At 39.6% G+C, this 27257-nt stretch overlaps 1 protein-coding gene and 1 long non-coding RNA gene across 4 annotated transcripts; both read left to right on the plus strand.

Annotated features, from left to right (window-relative positions):
* Nucleotides 1-1081: 1081 nt before the first annotated feature.
* Nucleotides 1082-7082, plus strand: LOC116442244. The gene is made up of 2 exons (XR_004239452.1): nucleotides 1082-1487; nucleotides 6899-7082. It is a non-coding gene; the product is annotated as an uncharacterized LOC116442244 (long non-coding RNA).
* A 2522-nt stretch (nucleotides 7083-9604) lies between these two features.
* On the plus strand, nucleotides 9605-27087 carry PM20D2 (peptidase M20 domain containing 2). 3 transcript variants are annotated; one of them, XR_004239453.1, is made up of 7 exons: nucleotides 9605-10601; nucleotides 10678-10826; nucleotides 13956-14098; nucleotides 17113-17267; nucleotides 19674-19809; nucleotides 21508-24165; nucleotides 24982-27087. XR_004239453.1 is itself a non-coding variant. In XM_032105045.1 (7 exons), exons 1-7 carry the CDS (start codon nucleotides 10170-10172, stop codon nucleotides 25182-25184), a joined length of 1326 nt encoding a protein of 441 aa, XP_031960936.1. In that variant the 5' UTR covers nucleotides 9612-10169; the 3' UTR covers nucleotides 25185-27087. The 3 variants fall into 3 exon arrangements, 1 of the variants encoding a protein (XP_031960936.1); XR_004239454.1 differs by lacking the exon at nucleotides 24982-27087 and having other exon boundaries at nucleotides 21508-21643; nucleotides 24058-24141; XM_032105045.1 differs by having other exon boundaries at nucleotides 9612-10601; nucleotides 24058-24165.
* The last annotated feature ends 170 nt before the right edge of the window (nucleotides 27088-27257 follow it).

Here is a 27257-nt window from a genome sequence, read left to right on the forward strand (position 1 = left end):
CAGAGGTTTCCAGATTCCCTGTGGTCTCCTGCAGTTTAACGTGTATTTTTAATAGCCTGTTGCTCTACCTAGCTGCTGTATGTACTGAGACTACTAATCACAACAACTCATTCAATCACATAGTGCAACTGAGTTCAGGCCTTGAAGTAATATACTAGAGGTGAGTATGGCTGAGAGGGGAGAGAACACAACAAGAAGGGCCCGATTTTTTTCTGATAGTGAATGCTGGGCAATACTGCTTTCAACAAAGAGGTGCTCATGTCCACCTGCTTTCTGCTTCTCCAGCAGCCTTGTTGAAAGTTTAGGAAAGCAAGCAGGCCCAGATAGGTATATAGTGGGTCTTTTCAGGCTTCAGTTAAATTTGCTTCTCTTGTTCTCTAACAGTGAGCATGTGAATTGAAGAGTATTTCATATCCACAGTTGTCTTGCACAGCACTCTCAGCTCTCTGCTGTGTGCCTGTTCATTATGAATTACCCTCACACTGCAAGGATGATTTAAAAAAAAAAACAACAACTAGTGCTCCTGATTTTAAGTAATGACATTCAAGTTATCCACAGGAAGAATTCTGGAAAGGCACATGTCCACACAGGTGCAACACTGGCATTGCACACAAGTCCTAACAAGTGTCCTTGGTATGTGATACAGTAAAGCAGCATTGGCAGGGAGAGGGGAGCTCACATACATGTGACATAAAGCATACATAAAACATAGTACAGAGCACACAGACATTGGTACGTGAACATTGTGCCTGAGAGTGTAGGAGATTAACGTTTAATTAAAGGAACTGGCCCTGACTGGATGTTAGTAACAGTAACAAGGTTATGAAGTACCCCAACAAACTGCAGCTCGGGGTCTCCAAAATGTGCTTTAAAAAAAAACCATCTTAACTCTAGGCAACAACAAATAGGCTGAGGTAACTAAAGATTGAGCTCTCTTGGGCTAGAAACAACTAGAACACGTTACCTAAGTTAGCCAGATGTCACTGGGCAATGTATGACTTCACCTCGAAATCATCTTAACCATTAGTGGAAACCAAAATGGATTGGACTGACTTGTTCAGTAGTACAGTTCGACGTCCACTGTTTGCAACTGTCAGTACTTGTTCACAGGTCTCTGGATATACTGGATGCCCTAGTTTCCTGGAATTTTAAAAATACAAAAATATACTTGTTTCATTTCACAGTGATGACTCCACAAGTTCAAAATGACCCTGAAATCCTGGCAAAGTTCTGCATATGTGTTACATTGATTTGAAGAAATCCAACTGCACTTTCATGAGTTATCTGTAAAAAATTAGCGAAATTCAGAGTACTGTTAATTAGAAAGGTGATTATTTCGAGTAGGCCTGTCGAATAATATATTTGTTTCCTTTTTCACTTTTCTGCTTATTTTTTTCCCAGAAAACTGATATCAATTACAACAAACCTGCAGATTCACTATACAAGGAAACCTCCTTTTGTCAGCAGTAAACCCAGAAGTATACATGGTGAGTGCAAACATACTCTGTGTTTACTTATAATTGTGATACTTCAAATTAAATTAAAAAAAATAATAATTGTGTGCTATAATAGTTACAGCCACTGTGACTAGATAAAGTATGGTTTGAAAGTATTTTTTTAATTAATATCTTAAGCAAATAATTATTAATGAACACCCTTAAGGCTTGTTGTGTTTGTATTTGCATGACTGGTACAAATCAAGAACAAAAATAATTATTCTTTTTAATGTAATTTCCCAAGGTGTCATGGAAAATGTCAACACTTAATACAAGTGGTTTTATTATTATGCAATATATCATATTTCTGATTTTAAAAAAATAATAACAAAAAAGCTTTGAGGGTAAAGAGGTTTTCAGTTAGACACAGTAAGCTGCTGGTTTGCTATCTTAATAGCTCCTCAGTACCACTAAATCCACAACAAAGTAGTTAATAGTAATTTGTGATGTCTAACAGACGCAATCCATTTAAGATTCCTGTGGATTGCAAATATATAATAAATTTGCTGTCTATCTGAAAAATAGTATACTCATATGAAACAAACTACAGGCTTTCACATTAATTTTGTGAGATGAAAATGTCCATCTATATTTAACTGTAAATTTAAAAATAGAAATTTGAATATTGAATTGTTTGAGTGGTCATCTTCTGTCTGTTTAACCCAGAAATAGATAATGTCTGTGAACAAACAGCTGTAATACTTCAAAGGTTCAATGTATTACAAATAAAGAACTTTAAGAGCTGCAAAGTACTTTCTTCCTCCAAGGTAATAAAAGAGCTGGGGCCTAACTGTGGTTCTGTTTAAATCAATTAAATTAAACTATTTCTAGCAGCATAGAATGTAAATAAGTAGTGGCATATATATGTGAGTAAAGGGTCATTTTAACATCAGGAAATACTTTTTTTCATTACTTTGAAAAGTTTAACACGGTCTAGATTTCATTTTTCACTTACATTTGCACTGTCATAAATATGAAAAATGTTACCATTTTTAAACTGGGAGCTGAGTGCAGCAATTAAATGTGTGGACATTTGTGTAACAATTTTTTGACTTTGTTTCAGCTCTATCCGGATTTAGCAGGGAAAGCACTTGGTCTTGTGTGTACAGGGATGGTTTAACTCTCTTTTAGAGGTAGTGGGGGGGCAGTTAACACCGATGGACACAGTGGCTGCAGTTTGTGGCCACTACACACCTACCTGCTTCCTGTGTGTTTGTTTTCTGTGCTGTGGTCTATGAGTCAGCTGGCCATGTACAGTGGGAAAGCTGCAGTCCCTGCTCATTGTTGTGCTCCTCTCCTGCCCAAAGGTGAGGTACCTGTTGCTCAGGCTTTCTAGAGGAGTGTGCAGCCATAGAGACTTAGCCTCTCACATCTCATCATCAGTTTTTCCTTCCATTCTGGGCTGTTTGTGTCTGGTGCCCATTGAGTAAGTCATGCTGATGCTAGAATGATTTTTGCTTTTATATTTTCTTCATATATATTCGCAGCTCTGTAGACTATTGTTGTATAGTTATATAGCTCCTAGCTAGCTCCAATACTTTTCCCTACCTTTTCCCTACCCTGATAGCAGAAAGACAAAACACATTCCAGAGGCTCCAAGCCCCGGGAGGTCCAAGGCCCCCTATCTTATCTTGGCTCTTGCTGGGAGCCAAGGTTGAAACCAGCTCTTTGAGACACATTTTCATAAGCAAAGTTTAGTTCCTATCTAAAGGGGGGCTACAGAAGAGGTGGAACCAAAAGAGGGGAATTACTTTATCACCTGTGCTTCTAACTGGGGATTCTTGTAAATTATGCTAATTTCCTAAACTTATAAAACTGTATTCACCCTTTGCAGGGTGGGGATTTTTCCATATCTACCCCTTGGAGGCCTCCAATAAAGACCAGCCTTTATATTACCTCCTATACTAATATTGTCTCTAAAGTGTGTTGTTGTATTTCTATGTCTTTAAGGCATCAATGCTATGAAATGGACCATTGGATTTATCTGACATTAAATAAGAAAAATCTGCGTTTTAGAGGAAGAAAGGAACTAAGCATCTAAACTACAACCAAATATAATATAACAAATAAAATAATACTTAAAGCAAAAAAAAAAGGCTCACATTTTCAGTAATGGAGCTGGTTTAGCATCAAGTGTCTTGAAGAGACATGTATGTGATCAGGCTGTTCTCATCACAAATCTTTTCAAACTGGGATAGCAATATGACTGTAATGATGCTGCTACTACAGAAATTATACAAATGTAACAATTGACATATAGTATAATGTGAAATAATGACCACATCACAAATTAAAATACATATGAAAATGTGACAGTGTAAGATACAAAAGAGCATAATTGAGGCAGGATTTTTTTTATTGGAGGAGTGAGAGGGATTCAAAGGCGTTTTCTGTTGAGGTAAGATCTCAGCAGATATCTGACACTTTTCTTGCTGTTACAAAAGTAAAGTTTGAGTATGAAAGAGAGAGCAAGCAGTTAGTAAGTTCTGTGTGTTAAGAGTCTTGGATATCAGTAATTTAATTCTCTGTTTACATTCTGATGTGCATACTTCTAAGAGCCCCATAGTAGCTGATAAGTTTTATGTAAGTCTTCAGAGAGACAAACCAAAGAAACATACCTAAGTTTATCTAGCCCTGTCTTTTTCACTAGAGCTATCTGCTCTAACTGGCAATGTTTAGGTCAGGCAATTTTCAAACTTTTCTTGGAGTTAACTGAGTTCCTTGGTGAAACAATCTCCCAGCTAGACCAAAAAAAAAAAAAAAAAAAAAAAAAAGCAAAAAGCTTAGCTACAGCTAAGTCTTTGCTGCATTCTTGCAGCTTTCAGAGCACAAATGAAAATCTGCATAGATAGAAAAGTACTGTTTGTTAAACCAGTCTAAAGCTGGCAAAGTTTATACCAGCCTCTGTGGCTAATGGTGCATGAGAGTGATTGTTTTGAAAATAACTTGTGTCAGTTTAAAATATTATTGCCTGTCTCCCAGAGGATACCACCCACATAGTGGAGTCAGCAGACTGAGAACACAGATAACTCTAAACTGCTTCAGGATAAAATCCAGTGTTTAAAGCACAAAATGCCAAGGGGGATGGGGGCAGCTTGAATTAAGCTTTTGGACTTTGCATTGAAACAGCTCAGAGGCAATTGTGTCTCATTCTGCCACCAGAGCTGGGGCAGGCATCTTTGGCAGGCACAAAGAGCTGGGGGCAGTAGGAAACAGCCACAGCTGTCTTCTCAGTGAGGGTGGCTGAGCTCTTTTACCTTTTTGGTACAGGTTCACAGCACCTGGGCAAGTGGTGAGGTTTTAACCTCTATGTCAAATAGCTAATAAAACATGCTGTGTGAGGAATTTGGGATTTAATTCTGAGTATTGTACATGATGTAACCAGACTTAAGGGGGAACAATAAGCTCATGTTTTCTGTCTCAGTCTGCTCTGAATTTTTGACCACACTGTGATTAACTCTTAAGTGGTGGGAATGATATGTCTAAAGAGAGAAGATTTCACTTTTCTGAACCCACCTATCCTGCATTTTTTCCCTTAGTAAGAAATGTATAAGACGTATAGTGGCATCCTTGATCCAGTAACGGCTGAAAGAGGCAGTATGCTTCAGCGACTTAAGCTGTTTCTCTTCCTGAGTTCCTTAAAATTCTTTTGCTCTCTGTTGATATTGATACTGTGATCAGACCAAAGCAGCCCTTATCATGCTTTCTTTTTAAACATAGGATTCACTGTTGTAGCATTGTATGTCTGGATACGTACTTCCTAATTTAAAGCTGTTTGTAAACCAGGCTGGAATGTTATCTTAGGCAAGCCAGTGTATAGCTCCTACACATAGCAACAGCCTACTTTTGTTTTTAGTACTCACTGCGCTATTGTATTTAAAGCTTTGGATTTTGGCTTGAAATCCAGGCCACCCAGAATTTAATAGCAAAACTTTCACCAAGTTCAGTTTGATCTGGATTTCAGCCTCAATGCCTAATGTTGCTAATGTGGGATGTGGTAAACTTGATCATCCAGTTTTTTATGGCCACAACAGATGTTCCTTCTTTTAGACCAATGGAAAGCTACTGAACTTCATCCACCTTCCAAAACAAAAATACAAGCATTTGTTTACAGTTTGATTCCAGGAATATGAATTGAATTAGCAGCTGTGAGGTTTGTTCTTGTTTATTTATGAACAAATATATGCGCAATTCTTGCTCTTCGCAAAGAAGTGTTGCCTGGATTCTATCTCCTCTATATAGTACCAGTATGTTAAACGGTCTAATACTCTTACTATAATTTGTTTAGCACAGTCAAAATATCACCATAGTACTTTTTACCTTGTTTTTTAAAAATGGACCAATATTTTTCCTCTGTCATAGAAAGCAACATATTATGGTTATATGTTTTTCATTTTGTAGACTTATAATTTAGATTGACTATAAATACAACATTCTTGCCATCAAGACCCAAGGCACAACCTACAGAAAATGAAGGTACTGAATGTAAATGTTTTCTTCCTCCTGAAGATATGCAATGAATTTTCAAATTGGCATAAAAGGTTAAAAGACTGATGCCTTCTCCTAAATTAAAAGAAAAAACATGATAGTGTAATAACTGAGAACTGTAGTTTTCTAATATAAGGAGAAAGAAAATGATTGCTAATTTGATAGGTACCATCCTGTCTCTGGGGTAAATATCCAGTGTTTTTTCCACATAAACAACACACACTGAAGGGAGACAGAAAAGGAACAAGAATAGGAGTGCAGAGGTTCTTCATTAAAGGAATGGAAGCCTCATTAACATGCATCTGTTGCTTATGAATAAAAGTACTTCACACCTTTTCCTTTGTCTTTCCTGAACTGGTCTGTGTTCAAGAGTCACAGCACTGTTTTTATTGTGCCAGATTAAAAATTCTTGTGCCCTTGCTTAGTCTTCATCTTATGTGAAGGTGTTTCTTTGCTTTGCTCACAACCAAGCCCCCCACTTTGCTTTAATATATGCTGCAGCTGTGTTTATTTTTACTTCTATGGGCTGTCCTCGACAGTGATGCTCCCAGCAGCTCTGTCAGGGTAGGATTTATCAGAGTGACTGAGCTTGCTGAGCAGCTCATGCTTCCACACACCTAGTCTCACTACAGCTCTGTCCTGGCTCTTTGTTCATCTTTGCCCAATTTAACTCACTAAACCAGTAGGAAATTACCCAATGTTTTGAATAAGCTATTTTTGTGCCATTTTAGTGAATTGCAGCAGCTGAGGTAAAGGTCCACCAAATGCCAAAGGCAGCCTAGTGAGTGGCACAAATTCTTGGCTGGGTAAGGGAAAATCATGGTGGAACTGTGAACTTTTGGAAGCAGAGACCTATTGTGTGTCTTGTTAAACCATTTCCAGATGAAAAATATCCATTTTTCTTTTCTGAGCAGATTTTTACTGACTGAACTAGTTCATTGAAAACAACATGGTTGCTGGACCCACACAAGAGAAGCAGCAGCAGGAATACATTCCAGGAGGTATGGAGGTAAACTCTCCCGGACAGCAAGTCCCTCTCAAGGAACCACACTTGGAGGTTGAACACAGAGCGTGCAAATTATCTGGGATTGTGAAATGGAACATACCAAAACAACATATCCATTACTGTGTTAACTGATATTAACACTGAATATGATACATATTACCAGTTTTCAAACATGCAAATTGGAACTCTCAAGCTGGCGTAAACTCTGTGATGCTTAAATTTATAAAATTAATAGATATCTTACTGCTGCATGCTTCACAAATCCTCACAGCAGACACAGAGGATTCCAAGTATATCCTAAAGGTTAATTTCAAGCAATTGAGACAGTGGTCACATTAGTAATTCAACCCTCTGATTATCTGAGATATCTCAGTTGGAAAAGAAAACCGCAAGCTGTGAGCAGATAACATAATCCCTAAAAGTAATTTAGCTGTTCCCCATGCATGCTAAATTTTCCTGGATGAGCCAGAGCTAACTTTGTCCCACTTTCAGATGCTGGCATTCCTGTGCATTCTCTACTCCTTCTTCAGTCCTCCAAAGAAGCAGACAGTTTGTTTGGAGGCAGCTGCCACAGTGCAATTTGCTCCGTGGCTAAGCCTTACCATTCCTGTTAGCTGTGGCTCTGAGGCTCGGCATCCTCAGCTGTAATGCCACACTACTGATCAGGTATGTAAAGCTATGGAGTGTCCCAGATGAATCTGTGCAAGTTCAACTGGACCTTGTGTTTTTATTGAAGAAATACAAAACTATACAGGGAACAGTAGTGCCTCAAGGAATCAGGTACTGGGGAAGAAAAAAATACACGAGTTTTTTTTCCCCCTCCTCACTAAAAGTGGGAGTCAGCTTTTTCCATGAGTGCAAAAGTGATTGAGTTTGATGTATGCCTAGAGTGATTGTTCCTAAAGAATGTTGGCCTGGCACTATCATCAGGAACATTCTGCCTGCTCCAAAGGGCTTCCAGCCCTAAAAATCCCTTGGCAAACATATCTGAATTACGTGATCCTTTGCTGAGTATATGCCCTCTCAGCTGTTGACAAGTATTTACTGCATGTATCCATAAGGATAGTTCAACATGTATCCATAGTTCAAAGTAAGTTCAGCACGTTTTGGGCTGGATGGCTTTATTCCACTTCGAAGAATTTGAGGGTGGAGGGAAAGAACCGACCATAACCATAATTCTTGTCGTAGTATGTTGCAAGGGTAAAAATAGCTCATGACAAATGTAAGGCATGGGAGCCTGAGCTCTTCTTGGAGTCACTGCGAGTCCTGTAGGGTTTGGTCACTAAGTAAAGAACCTCCTCCATCTTCTGTGGAGAGGGGAAACCCGCAGTTCAGCATACCCAAGCACCTTTCCAGGTGACAGAAAAGTTGTGGAGAAAGAATACAGTAGGAAAAATGAATAAAATGGGAGTTTCTGGTAATTAAATGAACAAAGGAAAAAAACCCAGAATTTGTCATTTTGGTCCTGTTTAACTTCAATTTTTGTCAGGTATGGGTTGGTTCAATAGGCAAGTTCCTTGCTATGTAGCTTGTATCTAAAAACTCCCAATTAGTTGGCTCCCACAGGCCTGGAGTGCAGAAATCCTGGAGAAATGTAAGAAATCCCAAAGAAATCCAGTCAGACAGGGCTCCTCGTTGAAAAAAAAATAAAGATGTCAAAGAAGACAGGGTGTTTCCGAGCCCAGGAGAGCCACAGCAGACCTTTCACTTGAATGCAATCTCTGGGCCTTATGATGGTAAGACATGTGTGTAACAAGGCATGTGTTCCATCAGCATGTTGTCCAAATTAGGTTCTTTCACCCACTGTGCAAGAGGCCAATCCACACACAGAGTCAGGTATTTGATTTATTTACAGTTCTGCACTGGAAGGGGTGTTGGCTGGCAAATTGACTATCAAAACACTTCACTACTTATACATTTTAGCAAAGGCATTAATGTTCCTTGGCTACAAGTTACATAGTTCTCCTATTACTTAGTATTCTATTTTTTATTGGTCAAGTTTAAGTGAGTCCCTCTCTTCTTGCGCTAATAAGACCACACGCTCAGTCTTTCCCTTCCTTTGAGTCAGGGGGCCATGAGGGTTACGATGTCCCTCTGCCAGAATTACCTTTCACCCAGCTGGAGCTGATTTCAGCACAGTTGCTGAGTTGGCTTTGTTAGTTTCCTTCTTATCATGGGAGTTCTGCCAAACGTCCTTGTGGCCTGTAAATTCTGCATTCTTTGTACCCACTATCAGCGGGACATTCTTCTTCCCAAGGTTTTTTAACACCACCCCCTCCCCACCAAGTCTGAGAACACTAAAGCACACCAAGCCCTAAAGTTTAACAAGGCAGTTCTTCCAGCAAGTAATTTATCTTTCTAATATTTTATGCTGATTTTGGCTGGTGTGGGGTTAATTTTCTTCACAATGGCTGGCATGGGGCTGTGTTTTGGATTTGTGCTGAACACAGGGTTGATGACATAGAGATGTTTTTGTTATTGCTGAGCAGGGCTTACACAGAGCCAAGGCCTTTTCTGATTTTTGTGCAGCTGGGGAGGGGGCTGGGGGTGCTTGGGAGGTTGGGAGGAGACACAGCCAGAACAGGTGACCCAAACTGACCAAAGGGACATTCCAGACCATGTGGCATCATGCTCAGTATAGAAGGCAGGGGAAGAAGGAGGAATGGGGCCAACGTTTGCAGTGATGGCGTTTGTCTTCCCAAGTCACCGTTAGGTGTGATGGGGCCCTGCTCTCCTGGAGATGGCTGAACACCCGCCTGCCCAGGGGAAGCACTGAATTCATTCCTTGCTTTGCTTTCCCTATGGAACTGTCTATCTCAGCTCGTGAGTCTTCTACCTTTTATCCTTCCGATCTCTCCGCGATCCCACTGCCGGGGGAATAGGGGAGCGAGCGAGCGAGTGGTGTCCGGGAGCACGGCCAGCACGGGCTACGGGCGGGCCCACGAAACTCCGCTGGCTGGCCGGGGGCGCCACACCGGGCACGCTGGGGCGAGGAGTTCCGACTGGGCGCCGCCTCCAGGCCAGGCCGGGATCACGAACTACATTTCCCATCGCGCCCCGCGGCGCGGCAGAGGCGATAAAAGGGGGTGGCAGCGCGGGTGGCAGCGCAGGTGTCAGGCCGGCGGGTAGGTGCGGGCGGCAGGCTCGGGTCGGCTGGGGACCGGTGTTCCCGAGGCCTCATGAAGCCGCAGGAGCCGCCGGAGAGCGGTCCCGCCACCGCGCTGGAGGCGCTGAAGCAGCGGGCGTGCGAGAGCGTGGATCTAAACGCGGCGCGTCTGAGTGCGCTGAGCCGCGACATCTGGAGCCGTCCCGAGCTGGCGTACGCGGAGCACCAGGCGCACGACGCCCTGACCCGCTTCTTCTCCGGCGGGGACCTGCCCGGCGCCGCCTGGGCCGTGCAGCCGCGCTACAAGCTGGGCACAGCTTTTCGCGCCGACTGGGGCACGGCGGCCCCACAGGACCCGCTCCGCCTGGCCTTCCTGTGCGAGTACGACGCGCTGCCCGAGCTCGGACACGCCTGCGGCCACAACCTCATCGCCGAGGTGGGAGCCGCCGCCGCGCTGGCGCTGAAGGCCGCCCTGGAGAGCCTGGCGGAGCCCGTGGCCGTGCAGGTGAGGGCCCTGCCGGGAGAGCGGTGGCGAACTCTCCCTGACAGCTCCTGACTCTCTCTGTGCGTTTGTGCTGCAGATCACGGTGCTGGGGACGCCCGCGGAAGAGCAAGGAGGAGGCAAAATAGACCTGATTAAGGCTGGAGCGTTCGATGGCCTGGATGTGGTTTTCATGGCGCACCCCTCGCAAGAAAACGCGGCTTACCTGCCCGACGTGGCCGAGCATGAGTGAGTGGGTGGGTTCAGGTGGAAAGAGGTGGTTTGTTACTAGCCTTTTGTCCCCTTCCTGAGAAGGGAACCTGCTTTAGCAGTGGCTGAACCCAGAACCTTGCAGGTGCCCTTCAGACAAAGGTATTTGCAGTCAGCTAAGGAGCCAGGTTACTGTTAGGGAATGGCACTCTGAGCCATTCTTTCAAAGTGCTGTGTTCAGCCTAGTGCTCAAATCCCTGACTGCTCTGAGATAATCTTCCATGTATCCCAAAAATCCGTTATTTGTTCTGATGTTTTTAGGCGTTTCTGTTAAACATGCTTGTGATTATGCTATCTGTTAAAGTAGAATTTAAAGATGCAACTGCAGGGTCTCAAGGGTCATAGTTCTGTGCTTTCCTGGGTGCCAGTCATGTGGTCCACTGTGCATTTTAATCAGTTTGGAAGGTGTTTCAGGCTTGCCTTCCTCCTTTTGAAAAGAACTGGCCAGCTAAGCCTGACCGAAGTTTGGATCTGTAGTAACTTCCACGCTAAATTTAGTCATGGCCATGTTGTGTGTGTTAACTCTCACATCAACTTTTTGGTTTTGATCCAAAGTAGTTCCTGTCTTTCCTTCGTGTTTGTCCCCAGTGTAAGGATGGACAACAGTCCTACCCTCACACAGCTGCCTTTTTTGCCAGCTATGTAACTCTTTGAAAATTATACCTTGTCTTCTTCTGATTAGCGCTGATGTTCATGGACAGCACTGGCTCACTTGTACTTTGAGTCACTTGACTTGTCTTAAAGTACACCTTGCTGGATGTGCATCCCCAGAATTGTATACAGTACATGAGGTGCAATTTCTGTAGATCTTACTCAGCTGATGCAGGGACCGTAGTGTTTCCTTATAATTTTGGAGACAGCTGGCCCTTTTGGGACTTCATCTTCAGTCATTTTCAAGCAATCAACTCTTAGGCAAATGCTTGGTCTTTAAGTACATTCTTTTTTTTAAATGTTTTGGAGCTTCATTCTTTTCTTGCTCTACCAGTCTGCAAGGCCATGTTGTTCTTCCTTTGGTATTACAAACATCTGTTTCCATAGTGTCCCAGCAGTAGTACCAGCAGGTTTTGTTCCTACATTTTATGTGTTACGTGATTCCTGATCCCAGGGTCTTACCTTGCAGAGACCCTGCTAGTAAACTCCCTCCAGTGCAACAGTTTTTTCAAGTATTACATTTGGCTGTCTCAGACTAAATTCTGAATTATTTAAATAACTAATTTTCCATTCATTTATGACTTGGTGTACTGGGAACTGTTTTCAGCTTGTTGTGCTACCATCCAGCTTTGATATGCTTGATTTTACTGACCACTTTGCTTTTACTAGGGCTGTTTCCAGTGGATAATTTGCTTCTGTTACTGCCAAGTGGAATGGTAAAACAGACAGGGTTAATCTTCATTACCTGGCCAGTTCTTTGCTACATTCTTTTGTCATTTTTCTAAAGAGTCTTAACTGGTTATTGTAATCTCCTTCAAGACTTAGCCCAACTTGCATTTACTTTACCTTAAGACTATATTTATAATCTTCAAGATGTAGTTTTCAATGGTAGTTTTGTCTTTCTGCTTGCAATAACCTTTTGAGTTTGATACAGTAAGATTTGGAAATCTGTCTTCAGAGATCAAGATCTGCAGTAGGATGCAAGTCCTAGATAGCCTTTAAACCTTTGAATGTGGAGGAGGTGTGGAATTGAAGTGCTGAGTGAAACAATATCTCCAAAAGCCTGAAATACTGAGTTTGTCATGTTTTATGTAATTATGAGGTTTCAAAGGTAGAAAGACAGTTTTATTAATTTGTAATTGATCTTTGGTTGTTTGCAGGGAGTTTAAGGACTGGTGATCTCTAAGTTGCTAGTATTGCCGTGTCTGCAATTCTGAAAGCTGGCTTGTGCCTGAAATAAGATTAACACTAGTGAATACATGCCAAAGTTTGCTGATTCTTACTCACTTGCCCTTCACTTAATCAGCCTATTTATTGTTGGTCAAACAGGATCTACATTCTTTTGCTGGTATTCTTAAACTGGCTTAGGGTGTTCTGCAAAATCTGTTGGGTTTTCCTGAGCGTCTCTGACATTTGTGTAGCAAAAGAAGTACAAGTAAAGGAATGCTGAAATAACTTTTTTTTAATAAGAAACACATGTTTCTTGTGGAAAAAAACATTGCAGCATGACTTTTTGCTGTACTTTGCCTTCTTTCCATTTTTTTGAGAATTTCCAGGGATCTTTGCAAGTTGATTTGAGGGGCTGCAGTCTAATACTTGGGATATTAATGGACAAGTTCCTTGTATTTCTTAATGATAATAAATTTTAAATGAAACTCATAGTCTAGGGAATGGGTTCTATGATTGTCTTGGAAGATTAGTGGAGATGGAAAAAGGCATGTTTAATTTGGATTGCAGCAGTAGTAAGAGATGTTTCCTGTTGCAACAGTACACTGCATTGTCTCTCTCTTTACCATCCAGAATTTAAGTGCTGGTGTTAACTTGAAGCTGTGGCATGGTTGTGAGCACAAGAGGTCACTTCAGGATAACTGGTTAAGTTGGCCTTTGTGCAAGATGGAGGTACAAGTGAGTTAGTTTGGTCATGGCTGGATAAATGGTTGTAAAACTTGACTTTTGTTATTTAGACACGAGTTGTATGTGATCATACATGCTTTTGCTATTTTACATACTGTAGACATTTTATTTGACGAGAATTAGGACACTCAGATTCTAATCCTGAATCAGAGAAAAGGGTTTGTTATCCTCTGAGAAGAGTGTTAGTAACTTTAAGTCTCATGACAGTCAGGTAGTATAAAAAAAGCATTGGAGAAATTTAATTAATATATGAGACGTGTACTCTTCAGGAAAAGGCTACATAATGGTATATTACCAGTAACTCCCTTGCCTGACTGGCTCTTGGTATCATTACATTTTGTTGGTTTTCTAGAAATCTTTCAGCGTTTTTCTGCAAAGATAGTTTAACTATATAACAGTCTAGTGCAAGGTAATTGTTTGGTGTTATGCTGCACAAAATTTAAATAACATACATTTGTGTGAACAAAAGGAACTTTTTCATTTCAAAGATTTTTTTTTTTTCACTGAATGAGAAACAAATAAGCAATGCCTTTTATTTCCTAGCGTGACTGTGAAATACTATGGAAAAGCTTCTCATGCTGCTGCTTATCCTTGGGAAGGAGTTAATGCGTTAGATGCTGCTGTTCTTGCGTACAACAATCTGTCTGTTTTAAGACAGCAAATGAAACCGACCTGGAGAGTTCATGGTGAGATCTTCATTAAACCTAATGTCCGGCAAGTAAGAGTTTAGGCTGTTGAAGTACTAACATAGAATATCACACATTCCAAAGTATTGCACTAAAGCACTAAATTAGTATGGTCACTTCAAATATTGTGAAACAGCACCATTTCATTTAAATGGTGTGTCTGCAGTCTTTAAAATCATGTCAGTGTCCAGAACTAACTGCTGAAAATAGGCTGAAAGGTCAGATTTGAAAGGGGACTCCGATGCCCAGGTGAAGGCTAGACAAAGTTTAAGTGTTGAAGTTGCAGTTCAGAAAGAAAGAAAAAAGTTCTAAGTTCATTTTGGTACATGATCTTCAACTCCTTAGTATATATGTGGATTTGCAAAGGTGTAAGATTAAATGCTTCCAAACAGTGAAGTATTACTTACTGCATCGCTTTTTTGGTAGACATTCCATTAATTAGATGGCATTTATTGGAAAGGTCTCATGGTCTGCAATGAAATCTATTTGGTGAGGTACAAAAAACGTGATGGCAGAAGATTATAGTTCTGATTAGTAGCCCAATCAACTAGATGTTCACTGGATTCTAATATTTAATATCTAGTAGGTTTGGGATTAGAAAGGCCATTTTGCAGTAAGACATTAACTATTAAGCTTGGCTCATACTCCTTCAAGGTCATGCATTTCTATCTGTAAAGTGAGAACGGTTCAAAAGGTGAGATGAAGCTGCCCTTTAGCTATAAATCCAGGTTTCCTTATTACACCCAACACAACTTTTTCCAAGTTGAAATTAAGAAACTGCCAATTCTACAGGACTTTTGAATGTAGAGCTGTTTATTTGGAATACTTGTTATGAGCTAAAAAACCTTCCAGAAGTTCTGAGCTAATCATTATGTGTCTTGGCTGCTTGTGCTGTATATAATACAAGTATGTGTTTCTCTCCAGGATATCTGGATGGAGTCCTAATCCTTTTGACTGTAGATGAAGCTGTTTGCAGTTCTGCTCTGCAGTATGCCCAAGTGAATTTCAGACAGCAGGCACAGCCTCTCTATGCTATTTCTCTGTAGAAAACAAGGCACATAACTAAGAGTTTTGGTGTCTGCAACCCACGTGTTGCAGGTTTAAGGTTGAAGATGCCTAAGTCTTCTGTTGAATCTAAGCCTAAACCCCTAAATACTGCTTTCTTCATAGTTTATAAAGGCTACATGGGTAATATTGGCAAAAAATCCAAGTATCTAAACAAGCCTTCTAGAGGTAATGTTTCCTGAACAGCAGCACAACTGAAATTACTGTGTTGATACAACTGCTGTCATAAACCTGGTTTTCAATGTGGAAATATTTAAAATACTTCTGGGAAAGGACAAGCAGCCAGAATGAGATTTAATTTTAGGAATGCTTTCTTTACAGCATTGTGTAGGAGATCTCATGTTGTAGACTTGGAGTATAATCAGTGGCTGAATTAAGTGATCCTAAAATAGTAGTGTTAACCCACTAACAAAAGCTGAAATAATTTCCATTGCTTGAAGTCTAGAATTTCTAACCAATGTTTCATGTACTGAAATATTGTTGTCCTGAGTTTATCTGAGATTTTGCTGTTATCTTTCTTCCCTGCTTATGAATGGAGTATATGTTGCCCCCTTGAAAAACAGGAATGTAGATTTTTTTTTTTCCTGCTCAAGAAGTTGTATTAAACAGGTTGTAAAAAAAAAGTTTCCATCCAGAAGGGCAAATTGGGTGCTACTAATAGTGTGCAGGCAGCCTACTTTTAATCTAGGTCTGCTGTCCAATCCATATTGCAGTTGTATTGAAATTTAACTGTAGACCTACTCAGACTCTCTCCAGTTCCATTTACAATTGTGCTGGACAGGACAAGTGAAAGCTGTTTATTCATGAAGCTACTTGTTCTGAGAAAGCTTGTTATGGATATGTGTCATGCAAATTTGCATGAATACTCACTGCTTCCTTTCCTGTGATGTCTATGTCTCTCATCTGAGCTGTTCCTATTGTTATGGACAAATACTGATACTGGATGAATTCATTACTTTGTTTTTTATTTTGACTGTATTTGAGATTGGAGGTGAAGTTCATAACCTTAATAGGTTTTCTGCACCAAAAGTAAAGTTTTGTTGCCCATTTGCATCCCATAGATACTGTCTCTTCAGGCCTCACTGACACACATCAGTAACTTCTGCAATATTTCCATTTAAGGTGGAAGTTTCTCAGGTACTACAGAAAACAAATCTAATTCCACATACAAGAATTTGAGGGTAGGAAGCCAGGGAAACAGCCTGTTGGAAGCATCTAGCTGTTAGTGCAATGAAATCTAATGTACAGCTGGGGATCTACAATGTTTTCTTGTCGAAATAGCTAAATATTATTGTCTTTTATGGTAATGTCTTTGCCATAATGGTAAAAGATGTAGTCAATCACACTTTTCCTTGAGGGAGCACTTTCAACTCAAACTGCACTTGTGAATAAAGCTACATGTATTATACATTCCAATATTTCTGAAGAATTAATATGAGCAATCTAATTAACTTACTGTGCACTACAATACACACATTATTCCAGTATGGCTGAGAAATGCAATTTACTCAGCTTTTCTTCAAGCTTGCAAAGTAAGTTGGAAACATTCTAATTGAGGAAATGTTTAAAAGTTGGAGTCCAAGTTAGCCCTTACAGCATTTTTTTTTTCTTGTTAGCAGACAGATTGCTTTATGACTCCAATGCATTGAATTTTAGGGGATTAATTAGAAATGCTAGTTTGGCTTGACTCTGGGATTTAAAACAGATGTCTAACCAAAGAATGCTGTGAGATTGTGCTGAAAGACATATACATTTTCCGCTTAATCTGACATGATGAAGAAACTTTGTCCACATACGGCATTTTTTACATTCTTTGTATTTCATACTCAGCTGATATTTTGTTGGTTTTGTTTATGTATTTATAGTTCTTGACTGGGGAATTTCATGACAGGGCTGAAGATCAAGCAATTGCATTTAACACTGACAACATGACTTTTCCCCTTCTGCAGGTGTAATAAAAAATGGTGGTGTGAAGCCTAACATCATTCCTTCTTACACTGAACTGGAGTTTTACTTGCGTGCTCCTTCAAGGAAAGAGCTTTCTGTTCTGACAGAGAAGGTTGAGAACTGCTTCAAATCTGCAGCACTGGCCACAGGGTGCAAGGTAAGAATATATTCGTTGTCATGTGTTTCTGTTACCCAGACCAGAACAGGAAATCAAAGTTTATGTTATTTGTCTGCATTGTGTTTAGCCAAAGTAAAACTAAATTACTGAGATACTTTTTGCTGTTCCGTTGCTTTGTGGCCTGAAAGTAAGCTTTGGTTTATAAATAGAGTGCCAGAGAATCCTAGAAGAATCTGTGTTGGCAGAGACCTCTGGAGGTCATCTGGTCTAGTTCTCTGTTCAGAGCAGGACCTCTTAGAGCAGGTTGCTGAGTGCCATGTGGACTTTTGAGTACTTCCAAGGATGAAATTCTACCACCTCTCTCAACAAGTGCTCTACCCACCTCCTGGTGAACAACTACTTTCCTAATGTTTGCTGCAATGACATGAGCACTGGAACCGGTTGCCTGCAGAGGTTGCAGTGTTTCCATCTTTGGAGATATTCAAAAGCTGGCTCAGTATGGTTCTGGGCAACCAGCTCTGGGTGACCCTGACTGAGCAGGGGAACTGGACAAGATGACCTCTTGTAGGGGCTTTCCCACATCAACCATTCTGTGATCCTGTTGTATCCAATGAGAATTTCCTTTGTTGCTTCTTGTTGCATCACTTTGACATCTGAGAAGTCTGGTTCTGCCTTGTCTGTACCCTTTCCATCTGGTAACTCTAGACCAGCAGTAAGATGCCCTGCTAACCTTCTGTTCTGTGGAGGCTCAGCAGATCAAGTTCTTCCAGCCTGTCCTTGTACGTTATGTTCTCCACTTAATCATTCTGGTGGCCTTCCCCTGGCCTAGCTCCAGTCTTGATTTAAGGAGAAACAAAACAAACACAGATGTTTTCTGAACAAAAAAAACCAGATGTGGTCTCACAGGGGTTGTCTACATCAGTAATAAAAATACTAAAACACTAATGGCACCAGTCTTGATTGCAGATGAGTGCTACAAGTAACAGGAAGCAATGTGGTATTTTCTGCCACTGGTTGTAAACACTTGGAGCTTGTATGTCTTGTGTCATCTGAGCCGGACATGTTGTCATGCAAAGCTAGGTTCGGTCATGCACTATCTGCTTTTAAATGAGTTCCATCTTGTATGCTGGATGTTTACAATCACCTCGTGATTCATGAGCCTGGGTATGAGTCCTAGGAGGATTTATTTGCTGTGTAATCCCTCTGGGAACTTGAGGATAGGATGGTCTGAGGAGTGTGTAGTTTTCAAGGACCTCCTCTTGGCCCTTCAAGAGGATGTGACCTTTAGTTCTGGTTCAGTGAGCTGGAACATCCCTCTGTTTCAGTGACACTTAAAAAATGATAGCTCCCAGACTGCATTTCTACTTCTCTTACTCTGCATCCTTCGATGCATCCTGCCTGATCCCATGTACATACAATTTCTTTAAGTGCCCTGTAATTTCTTTTTGTTTTGCTGTGGGTGATGCTTCTATCCTACAGATAGTGCTGCTAGGCTCAGAGACCTGGGAGGCTTGATGGCAAACCTCACCTGTAGAAACAAGCAAAACAGGTATTGGGTCTTCTGTCTGTTTTTTTCCCATATTCTTGGTCATTAGGTCCATTGCCCCATTAAATAGCAGGCTTATGTAGCAACCACATGTGAAAAACTGAGTGATTTTTCAATAAGCATTCTCATTTCTTTTGCTTTTAGTAAACGGAAGCGTGTCTCTTCTAGCTGGTTCAAGCAATATGATTACCTTGTTTTGTGTTTCTAAAATAGATAGTTCTACTTGCTCTGTTAATTACAGGCTTATAACTAATTCAGCTGTAAAAAAAAAGTATGTGATCATGAAAACAAATAGGTTCGGGGTATGTCAATATTAGCATGTCACTTTTATAGTCTATTTGAGGCACTAGATGTTGTTTTCCTACCATGTCCCCTTCCCTAGATCTAGAAAATGGTTTCAGAAAGTGCAATTTATGCAGAATGAAAGTTAAGATCTCTTTTGAAATTTGACATTGATAGGTTTTTTTCATGTGTTTTCAAATTTCTTACTTGTGTGAAGCCATTTCATGAATGGGGCTGTAATTATTGGAAGCATTCTAAAAAAAGGTAAAATACAGTTTGATAAAAGCCTACATTTATTTCTATGTAGTTTAGTAGTACCTGCAGGCAAAAGACACTGTTACAGGAAATACTTGTTTTCTATTTTTGGAGAAAATTTTGAAATCCTTGCTTCTGGAATTTTTCTGTCTTGTTGAAACTGAACAGAACACCAGCTGTGTTTTGATCAAGGATAATATTTGGCAGAATGTTGTATTTTTGAAAGAAACTTAGCATTTATGTCTGTTTTTCCTTGGGTTTGAAGTCTGGATATGGAGGGGTTTTTTTTGGCCTTCAGATTGTTTACATTAAACTGGTTTCCACTGGCAAAAAACTTAAAATAATTTGGGGTTTTTGTCTAGGTGGAAATAAAAGGTGGTGAAAATGATTACTACAATGTGCTTCCAAATAAGAGCCTGCAGAAAATTTACAAGGAGAATGGAAAGAAGCTTGGAATAGATTTTATATCAGAAGATGCTGTCTTGAATGGTTTGTCAGGTAACTCCACCTGCATTTTTCATTGTGACTTAAGCTTGGGTTGATCAACCCTCAAGTGTATCAAATAACAAAATAGAGCTAAGTTAAACACAGTTTGGTCAGAAAAAGCCAAATTACAAAGCTGAAGCTCTGTAAAAGCTGGCCTGTGTTTCTGTATTTGTTGTAGAAGCTAAGAACAGGTAAGAAAAGCAGTAAACACCTATTGATAATAGTTCTGAAAGTATTTCAAGTAATAAACAGTTTGGTTTGGGGAAAGGACAGAAAGCTAAGAGCAGTATTTCTGAGAACATCAAGATGTGTAATAAATTGTCTCATTCTGTGGCTTTAAAATACAGAATCCTGGATTGCTATGAATAGGGATGAGACTTTGTTTTTAGGAACCTTGTTTAGTAATATTTTCCAAGCTTATATATAAACAAGTCTACCAGAATCTAACAATTATTTTAGAGGGAGTTTTTGGAGAGATTTATAAATGGAAGTTTAAGCATCTCACTCACCCTAATTTAATCTTTTCATTAACAGGTAATTAATTACATGCCTCTAGTTTTAGTTCGTGAATTCAACAGATTAGTTTTCCAAAGGGTGCTCTTCAAGTAGGTGTTCTCTTCTGGGTCTTGACTATGTCTCAAATGATTTAACTTTTTTGATCTCAGAGCTATAACAGAAATGGGAATTCTTGAATGCTTAGGTGGGTTTCTTGTTATCCTTAACGCTTTTTTTCAGACTCTTCCTACAGGAGCTCTGTTCAAGTCTCAACTTCTGCTCATACTTTTAGCCTTAACTACTGATCTTGATTGTATTTATGAACATTTTTACTCCATTCACGCTAAAGGTTTTTCTCTTAGAAGGAAAATACTGTTCTCAGTAAAAAGTTATTAGTTTGATTGTGGTACTTATCTTCTCTATATTAAATGCAGATTATCTTCGGAGTTTGGACAAACTTGGTGTTTAGGAACAGCTCTCCAACCTTTTTTTTGTGGGTAGGGGAAGCATTGTATCTAATGGTATTCTTGGTATCTAACGGTAATGGATTTTTTCCCATTGCTTACTTCCCCTCCAAATTAAACACTGGTTCATTGTCTTGTGTTTAAAACCAAATTATAGCTAAAGGCAGATTTTTTCCTTCTTTCTTCAGTGTAATACAAATAAGATTTACTACTTTGCTCATTTAGCCAAAGATAGGGGCTGAGGAACCTTAGAATGTTTACTGTAGTGCAACTTTCTGGAGCTCTGCTAGTTGGTTCCTCCAAACCATTGTAGTAAGGATGATCACGAATTTTGGTGATCTTGCATTTATTCAGAGGACTTGAAGTGAACTTTGCACAGACACCCAGTTGCAATAGGGCTTTCATATGTAAGTTACATGATATGCTAAATGTTAACTATTAACTTGCTTAAACCAAAATTCCCTCTATGGCTGTCCTGTCTTTGAATTGCATGTCAAATGTCAAAATGTGCTTGAGCAATTGCTTTTTTATCTCTCACTGCAGCAGGTTTTACTGAATTTTCTTTCCACAGCTTCTCCTCTGAATATTTGCAGTGGGAATTCAGGAGAGATAACACAGCACAGTCTCCAGAGCCATAGGAGTGGAACTTTGTATGCTACCCTTTTCTGGGGGGGTTGAGTATTTTGTGTCGTCTTTTTCAAGACCTCTATTTCTGTTTAGTTTTCATGTGGTTTTCAATGTTTTCTTTTAGGATATCAGTTTCTTCTGTTGAAAGGGAAGGAAGATAGCTCAGTTGCTTCTCCATGTCTGTGCAGCAGAACAGTCGTTAAGAGATGAGCGTACTCGCTGCCACCTCTGCATGGGTATTAGTGTCGGTCTGCTCCCAGGTATCGCTCTAGGCAGATAAGCGTCACCAAGGCTTCCTTGAGTACAGCAAATCACACGACTCTGGGTGTGCCCCACACAGCTCTGCTCGCTGGGCACATAGCCAGGGTGGTGTGACATAATGTGAAACTGAGCTAGCTTGGACCACGTGCCAGCACCTGTTTCTCCTTCCACTGGTCGTAGGGTGGCTTTACTACAGGATATCCATAACCTCCTAAAGCAGATGGCTTAGTTAAACATGCCTTACTTGAGGCACCCACATGTGTGATAACTTAGTCTGCTCAAAATTTAGTATTCATGGGGTTAATTGGCTTCCTGTACACAAGACTGATGAAGAAAATCTTAAGAAGGTCTAGTATTTTTGTAGGTAGTTTTGAAAATTCCACTTTTGAAGCTTGGGACTGTATCTAAACGTTTCTTGGAATCATGTTTGTGGTAATACTGACTGCATTAAATATTCAGTGATTGAAGAGGCTTCAGGATATATTTTTGAGAGGCTGAAACTCCAATATCTCTCTGTTGAAGATAGTGCAGAATTATGTGTATTGCATTGATAACTGCAATTATTGATGCTTCTAGAAGGAATCCCAATCTGTACGTGTCTAGCAAGCATACAATTTCAGATGTTTGTATGGAAACCATTGGAACACCTGATGTTCTAAACATACCTCTATGTTATTCCCCTAAAGGGTGTAACATTTTTTCTGATAGAGGAGAAGATTTAGCTGTCACCTTTTTATTAAAAGCTGCGTGGATTTTGCCTCTCCATATTACTAGAAAGTACCCAATTTAAATCCCTTCTATTCAGCAAAAATAACATGTTGACTGGTAGTGCATTGAATATGGATATAAATTTAGGAGGAATGACGTGACCGAGAGCTATGATGGAGTGAAATCTCTAATGTTTTGTTTGCTGAGTGAGAGTAGGGAAAAGGGCAACACAGTTTGCAGCAGTTCATGTATTGGGACTTAGTAAGGCAGGTCTAGAACCCTTGGTTTAGTCTGGAGTATGCACAACTACTGGTTTGTCTGTCCAGGTTGAGCAAAGAATGAATCAGTAGTGCAGACTACTGGAAATTAAATTAACTTGTTGCTGTGCCAAGAGTTGGATTTTCTTCAAATGCATCCTGAATTTATGGGAAGAGATGTTTTTGAACAAGCTTTGCTGTTTCCATTATCTGTAAGCAAAGTAAATAGCAAACTCTTGTCCTTATAACGTAGGCTCTGTGGACTCACTTTCACTACCTATAGGCTTCCAAATAAAATCTGTATTCTTCAATCATTTAATTATTAAATCTTAAGGCATTAGCAATATCTTCTCATCATGAAGTATCACTATATAGAGGCTATCTGATGTGTTTCAATTAATTTTAAATCTCTGGAACAGTCATTTTATACACCATTGCTAAAGAAACCAATTCTTGAATCTCTGGCCTCAAAAAGTTAAGTGAGATCTTAGTGCATCATCCCTATTTTTCCCTGCTACAAAACAATGCTTACTCTGGTATCTGGATTTCACAGTAACTGGTATGTTGATTTCCCCAGCTCCGAAATGTCATTTTAACAAATAATGAGGGGATTGCTTGTTTCAGTGAAAAAAAAGGCACTTGGGATGTAGTTGGGGATATAGTTGTAAACTCTTGGACAATTTACTATGAAAAAGCTTCTACTTTGGGATGATATCATTAAGTAGATAAGGCTGTGAAGTAGGTGCTAGATAACATACTGAAAGTGATAGGCATGAAGGAATCATCATTAAAATCTGCAGCATTGGTATCAGGTGTTTGTCTGCAAAGCCCTAGGATTTTGTCTGGAGTTAAGTTCTGATTTTATTTCAGGGGTGCTTGTGCCATTAGGATTTCCATAACTGAGAATAATCAAAACATATGGGGGAAAAAACTGCTGCCCTCAATCTGTTTTTGTTTCAAGATGAGTAGTTTCTACTTCAGTGCCCTACAGAATGCTGAATATTTGCATATTGGTGAGAAGTAGGAATTGTTGGGCCTAGTTCTAAGGGCTCTAACAGGGAAATAGCTGAACTGCCTTAAACTCCCAAGGTTTGCAGCTTTCCTGTTTCTGAATTAACAGCTTACTATCAGGAGATGCTTGATAAAAAATGAGCAGTAAAAGGAATAGGAACATGCTGATACATCTTCCTTGCAGTCCAGTAACTGATCATTGATCAGAAGTGCACTGGAGAGCAGCACCTGAAGATGGTTAGTTAGGGAAAACACCTTGGTGACAGGAGATATTTGTATGGGTAATGACTCATTAGGATTGTTTTTTTTCTAGTATTTGGGGCAAAGGATATTCCATTTTAGATATGGGCTGGAAAGAATCCCTATCATGCATCTTCTTACAGCATTCAAAACTGCATAACGCTTTTTCATTAAGAAAATCTCTATGCTGCTTCTAGGTTCCACGGACTTTGGAAATGTCACATTTGTGGTCCCTGGGCTTCATCCTTATTTTTATATTGGCTCTGATGCACTGAATCATACTGAGCAGTACACAGAAGCTGCAGGTGAGTGGAAGTGAAAAGGGTTAGGGGTTTATATTTGGAATCCTTAAGCATTGTATAGACTGTTTGCTGACTGCTCACTACAGCAAATCTAGAAATTAGAAATATTTCAAATTACAGAGAATTAAAACCTTCCCAAGTTTCACTGGTATTGAAAGCTACTGCATAGTAAATGTTTAAAAGTCTAAGTTCTAGATCTGAAACTGGCTGCATGTGAATACCTTGTAGAAACAGGGTTGCTTTTGTCAAGCATGATGTACTCTGAGCTGAGTACAGACCCTGAAATAATTAACATTAATAGTAGAGTTGCAGAAAATGCTGACAACGTAGAATTTTTGTGTTTGTGTTTAAGATTACATGTATATGGGTATTATGACCGCTCCTCATAGTAAAAGCTTGATTTGATAGTACTGTGTAGACAAAAGAAATTAGAAGGATTCTCCATAACAGCATATTCAGAAGAATTTATAAATGTGAGCCAAAAGATAGAAGTCATTTTAACTCCTAAAACACAATACTTTGGAAACGTAATAGTGCTACCTTATAAAGCTCCACGTTTTCTACAGAGCGCAATGTGAACACTCACTTTCCTGTTCTCTTAGTTGTTTATATCAGTAGCAGAAAGTTAAGTACTTGCAAGTGAAAAAATGTTTTGAGGCATGGGAAAATCGGTATACTTCATGCAAGTTGATGTTTACGAAAATGTTCTTGCAGCTGAAACTTAGAGATCTTATTTTATAAAATATGTCTTACGCAGTAAGCAAGTGGTTTAAACATTGGTAATCCAACCTGAAATTCCTCTTACTTCTTTTTGTGCAGGGTCACAGACCGCTCAGTTCTATGCCTTGCGCACAGCAAAAGCTTTGGCAATGACAGCACTGGATGTCATTTTCAAGCCAGGTCTGTTAGAAGAAGTCAGGGAAGACTTTAGAGAAGTGAAGCTGAAAGAAGAGGAGCAAATAAATCCAGTAGAACCTAGAAAAGGATCTGGTGTCGGTGTAGGAGTATGTGCATCACACTAAACTTCATTAAAACTTTCTCAGTAGGACTGACTTAATGGAAATGCTGTATTTAAATCCCAGTAGGGACTGAACAAATACATAGCTGAAGAAATGATGTTTTTATTTTATTTGGACTTTAGGAGAAGCAAATAGTGTAATTGCTCTCAAAAATGTGCAATTTCATCTAGCTGTAATGTTTGTGTTCAATATGGTGATGAATTTCATACAGAGATCTCAAATATGTTGTCTTTAATTTGCAGAGTTGAATAAATTATAGTGATTAGATCCCTTGTCAGTGATTTGCTATTTAGTGCTCAAGTAATATTCCTTATAAAGGAAGTATGGCAGTTTTCTGTTCTAAAATAAGCACTTTTCATTCAGTGATCATACACTGAATCTGATCTGTGAAGCTTTTATGAAATTTCTGGTCAGTCACTTTTCTTGGCACAAGATGGAGACTTAAAACATGAGCTGGTTTCACTGGAGAGAAGGGGCTATGTTTGGAAATATATCTGGTTTTGATAATAGTAGCTTCTAGAAATGGAAGAGAACTGTTTTTGGAAATGAAATCTGTAAAGCTTGATTGTCCTGAAATGCACTGATTTTCCTCCTAAAAAATTTTGGAGGTGTTGTGGAGCAGTTATGGATCACAAAATTGGGAAGCAACTAAATGTTTATTTGTTTAAATTAACACATTTAAACTACTGTGGCAGAAATTCTGCTCTGAGGCAATACAGGTGTCCACATGAGGTGTTGCATTAGTGTAATTGGTCTGAAGGAGGTGTATAAATTTAGCTAAACCAGTGGAAATCTTTGTCACAAAGCTCCAAGTGTGGTGCCATGAAGCAGTAAGTGGTTGCGTGCAAGCCCCTCTAGTAAGCTCAGAGGAGCTTGCAGTGAGGATTGCTGGTGCAGTAACTGCCTTCTTTAACCTGTTTGTTCCCATGTCCTAAGCAGCAGATCTGTTAAGTCTTGCCAGTTGTCCTTTCTGTGTGTTGCATGGTTAGGCCATTTAATCCTTGGTTTTTTGCTTCCCAGAGACATTAATACTGCAATTTTATTGAGGTGGTGTTCTGTGTACCCAGAGGTATTAGGATGTCTTTTAATTCACTGGTTAAAGATCTGGTGAGTACACAGAAAATAAGTCAGTGGACAGATGGAGAGAGAAAGCAACTTGGTGATTAACGTTTTCCTAAGCACAGGTATTACTGTAAGCTTCAGAAAGGAAGGCAGGCAGGAAGTCAGAGTAACTGACTTTCAAAAACCTTTTTTTTTTTAACGGTGTCTAAATTGTAAACTCTAAAATTCTATTCAGAATTTATAGTCTGTTGAGTTCTATATTCACTTTAATTTTACACCAGCGTCCTTGCTTTCATTAGCAAGTTTTCCTGGATGGATGCATCAAAGAGATGAAGGTGGGACTCTGAGCGATAGGTATGTCCAGGATAGTAAGTTGAATAATAAATCCAACTGAAATTTGTTCTAATGTTTGTCAAAGGAACTTTGTCCTTAACTTTTAATTTACCGTCTGCCTTGCCAGTTCTTGGACACAATTGCAATTCATTAAGATCTCCTGGGTTAACAGACTAGTGCATTGATTTCCTTAGCACACGTGAGTTTTTATTTCTTCCTGCATGAACTGCTTAACTCATTGCTTTGCTGTTTTTAAGATGGAGTGTTTGGATCCCACATAGATAGCACATGCTGTGGTGTTGTGTTTCCTACAAGCTGATGTACATTAAAGGCTTCTCAGTTCTCTTTGTCCAGACTTCTTGGTGGCATCATATCCAAGATCAGTTAATTAAACTTCTCTGAACTAAAAGCATATCTTCATTTTGTTGTAATCATTGCTGGAATTAAAATGGGGTTGAAATACTGATTAAAGATGAGTTGATATTAATAAAGGAATTTAATTGTGATTGAATTTTCTTTGCTTAATATTGGGATGCTGCATGGTTTTATTTGAGTAGCATGTTTGAGTTTTTTTCTTTTTTCCCCCTAGTTATGATTATGTAAGATCGAGGGTGTTTTAAGCTTTCCATTTTGGTCTGCATTTGTGAGGGTTAATGCCTTTCAAACACAGTATTTAATGTT

The sequence above is a fragment of the Corvus moneduloides genome, chromosome 3 (genome assembly GCF_009650955.1).
Source record: "Corvus moneduloides isolate bCorMon1 chromosome 3, bCorMon1.pri, whole genome shotgun sequence".
NCBI lineage: Eukaryota > Metazoa > Chordata > Aves > Passeriformes > Corvidae > Corvus > Corvus moneduloides.